A 3,730-nucleotide genomic window follows, 5' to 3' on the forward strand; every position below is an offset into this window, starting at 1 on the left:
AAGCTGGGCGGTCGCTCGGCGTCGCAGAGTTGTGCGGCGCGCGCCATTCAACTGTCGGCGGGGCGGTCGTGGCCCAGTTGGCGGCCGCTGACGTCAGAGCGCCGGCTGCCAGATAGCCGCCTGCGCTGCCCCTTCTTGACCTCGCCGCTCGCCGCTCGAGCAGCCGCAGCCGTCGCGCAATCTCGCCTCTCGACGGATTTGGAACCGCCGCGGCGGCTGGCGGTCGGCAGGCGTGCCAACCGGCTCCCAGCGGCCTCAGCCCAGGCGCTGTTGTTCTCGTGCCGAGGCTCACCTAACGCCGCTTTCACACTATACGGTTTTGACCGTACGGCAAAAAGCCGTACGGCTGTAGGTGTGAAGAAATGTATGGCGCCTTTCACATTATACGGCGACGGCAAAATGCCGCTGCCGTGCCGTGCTGCAGCCGTGTCTTGCCACTACAACAGACGGTCGCCGTACGGCAAGTTCGACAACAGTGGCCTACGTGACTAAGTGCATGCTTTCACACTGGACGGTTTTGAGCCGTACGGCGTCGACTAGTTCGTTGTAGTGTCGTTTTATTCATTTGTGTTTATTCTTGTTTACTGAAAAGTGTAGAAGAATGGATGAAATTGATACTGAACTTTTGATAACCTTGGTGGAAGTAAGACCTGTTCTGTGGGACAAAACTCTAGATGCGTATAGAGATCGTATTGCTACAAAGAATGCTTGGCGGGAAGTTTGCGTAGCACTGAAGCAAGATTTTGATGAGATGGAAGACAAAGATAAAAATGCGTTTGGTAAGTATTTATTTAATATATTAATATTACATTTAATACGTTTTAAACAGTTTTTATTTAACGTTATAAATTTTATTCTAAAAGTAAATCGTTTGTTTATAAGTAAATTACTGCTACCAGTCACGTTTTTTTTGTTTTGTTTATATTTTGCACGACGCGTTTCGGGAAATAATTCCCATCCTTAAGTGCGTTTTTCTCTAAGTTTTCATCATGTGTGGTGTCTTTTTATGTGTCAGGTCTTGCATTCTGTTTTCTTTACTGTAATTTATAAGAGAAACACGCACAAGACCTCACAAATAAAAAAACACTACACATAATGAAAACTTAGAGAAAAAAACGCACTTGAAGATCGGAATTATTTCCCGAAACGCGTCGTACAAAATATAAACAAAACGATTAAAAACGTGAGTGGTAGCAGTAATTTATTTATAAAGAAAACTATTTACTATACAGTCGCAGGCTTTCACAAACAATCTACAAAAAGGAAAAGGCTTGTTAATTTATATCTTTGACATCTGCCATGACACGCTTCCAGCATTTGTCATAAAATATTTACAAAGAGTGTTCCTTATGGCGTTGGCTGTCAGTCCTCCTCTTATGTTGGCATCTTGGGCTAAGTCTTCCAAACCAGTGAAGGATGTGGTGTCTTCAATTATAAATCCATCTCTCTGACGTACAAAATTGTGTAAAACAATGCAAGCTTTAACCATTTTTACTGCAAAATCTGGATGAACATTTAAAGGTCGGTGAAACAACCGCCACTTATTGGTGAGGATGCCAAAAGCACATTCCACATACCTCCTTGCTCTGCACAAACGGTAATTAAATACACGTTTCTCAACTGTCAAGTTTGTTCCCCCAAAAGGCCGGAGCAAATGCGTGTGTAGGCCAAATGCTGCGTCTCCCACGAAGAAGTAGGGTACTTTTGGACCTTCCGTACCAGGCAGACATTGGACGTCTGGAAATTCCAGGGAATTACTTTCTATTGACTTCCATAAACTGGACCGTCTGAACACTGAAGAGTCACAGTCTTTGCCATAACTTCCTACGTCGACATAAATGAACCTGTAGTTGGAATCCGCTACAGCCATCAGAACCACAGAAAAGTATTCTTTGTAATTGAAGTACATTGATCCGCTATTAAATGGGGCAGTAAGACGGATATGTTTTCCATCCACCGCTCCTAAGCAGTGGGGGAAATTAGCAGTACGTTCAAATCCAGCCGCTATTGATTCCCATACCTCTTTGGTCGGTCTTTGTATACATTCTTCCCGCAGTGATGACCAAATTGCTGTGCATACATCATTAACCACTTTACTTGCTGTAGAAATCCCAATTCTGTACTGGAAATGTAAGTCAGTGAAGGAACAACCGCTTGCCAGATACCTGAACAAAACGAAAAAAAATCAGTGACATTTAGTTTGCAGTGGACATTTTTTGTTACAGTTTTGCTTTTTTCTATACAAAATTAAAATGTTTTCATACAGTTTTGTTTTCTTTTGATGTAGGTATAGAAGTAATACGGAGGTGGACCAATCTACGAGACTCCTTTGTGAAGTCAAACATAAAAATTCAAGCTGCGAAAAAAAGTGGCTCAGCAGCAAAGAAAATGAAAAAGTATGTATATTCTGATCAGCTGCAGTTTCTAAAAAAGCTGTATGATGCTCGAGAGACGGAGGACAGTTTTCAATCGGAACGCACCGCCAGACTGGAAGAAGATATAGAAACGCAGGGCTCCGTCGAAAATACTGAGAATGTTTCTGGGCCATTTGATACAGCACCCACACAACAAACATCCAAAAGCGAGTGCCATACAAACAGAAAACATAGAAAACCTGATGCAATCGAAATGAAAATATTACGAGCTCTGGAAGAAGACAAACCTTGCAGCAAAATGTCATTTTTACTTAGTCTGAAGCCTCATCTGGAAAAATTTGATGAACAGGATTATCTTCAGTTTCAGATGGGAGTCCTCAAAGTTATAGAAAATATATATGAAAGGAGAAATATATTGACAGCTCAACCTCCTCCATTTACCCATTACACACCTCCCATGCCCTATAATAATAGATTTCAAGCTTATTCTTATTCACCTATGGAAAATGCTGCTCCAATATCCTCTTACCATACGCATCAGATTCGTCCTCCTCCAGCTGCACCAAACCCAACTACTTTTCTCGAACAACCATTACAGACTTCTCAAGGTCGCAGTTCTTATCAACGAATTAATAAAGTGCCACCACCATACCCTTCGCCTTCCACAAGTAGCCATGAAGGCCCACCATCAACAACGCAGTTCTACAACGTTTTTGCAGAGAGCCTGTCGCCACAAAGTGACAGTACAGTCAGTCCTGCTACAAACTCTTTGGTTTCAACTGCTGATATTGATATTGACTTTTCTACTTCATAATCTGAGCGTAATAAAAATGTAAAACACAAATAAATAAGTAAATAAACAGAACTAGTTTTTATGTATTAAATTACCTTAACGTGATAGCCAGCATTTGAACAGGTTGGATGCAATTGCGGAATTGTGTGTTTTGTCGTTGTAACACATCCTTTAGTTTTCTATGTAATTCGTCAAACGAGGTAATAGACATTCGGAAATAGTTAAAGAATTTATTTCCGTCGTTCCTCAAATCTTCAAAGAGTGTATAAAATAAACCCACTTCGTCTCTTCTCTGGTTAATGGGGTGTACCCACAAAAGACGACCTTTTCTTTTGCGGCGACGATGAAGCAACCACAAAGCAACAACTCGTTTACGGTTCATCTTGATACACACATTAAGCAAACTGAATAGACACCAACAACTGGTCACGTCAAAAAGCCGTGTAATGTGAAAGCAACACAGGCACGGCTAAAACTCGTACGGCTTTTTGCCGTACGGTCAAAACCGTATAGTGTGAAAGCGGCGTAACGCTGTGTGTGTGCGCGCTACAGCCTGGCGCTA

General features: G+C 42.2%; 1 protein-coding gene across 1 annotated transcript; it reads left to right on the forward strand.

The window, feature by feature from the left end:
* The first annotated feature begins 601 nt into the window (after positions 1-601).
* On the forward strand, positions 602-3,189 carry LOC124605259. Its single transcript, XM_047136818.1, has 2 exons — positions 602-779; positions 2,288-3,189. Exons 1-2 carry the CDS (start codon positions 602-604, stop codon positions 3,187-3,189), a joined length of 1,080 nt encoding a protein of 359 aa, XP_046992774.1.
* The last annotated feature ends 541 nt before the right edge of the window (positions 3,190-3,730 follow it).

The sequence above is a fragment of the Schistocerca americana genome, chromosome 3 (assembly GCF_021461395.2).
Source record: "Schistocerca americana isolate TAMUIC-IGC-003095 chromosome 3, iqSchAmer2.1, whole genome shotgun sequence".
NCBI lineage: Eukaryota > Metazoa > Arthropoda > Insecta > Orthoptera > Acrididae > Schistocerca > Schistocerca americana.

What these genes read in the sequence shown, in the direction of transcription:
- LOC124605259 (XM_047136818.1), top strand. Translation starts at nt 602, where the DNA reads ATGGATGAAATTGATACTGAACTTTTGATAACCTTGGTGGAAGTAAGA. An exon ending in CAAAGATAAAAATGCGTTTG is followed by an intron (nt 780 to 2,287) that starts GTAAGTATTTAT and finishes CTTTTGATGTAG; the next exon opens with GTATAGAAGTAATACGGAGG.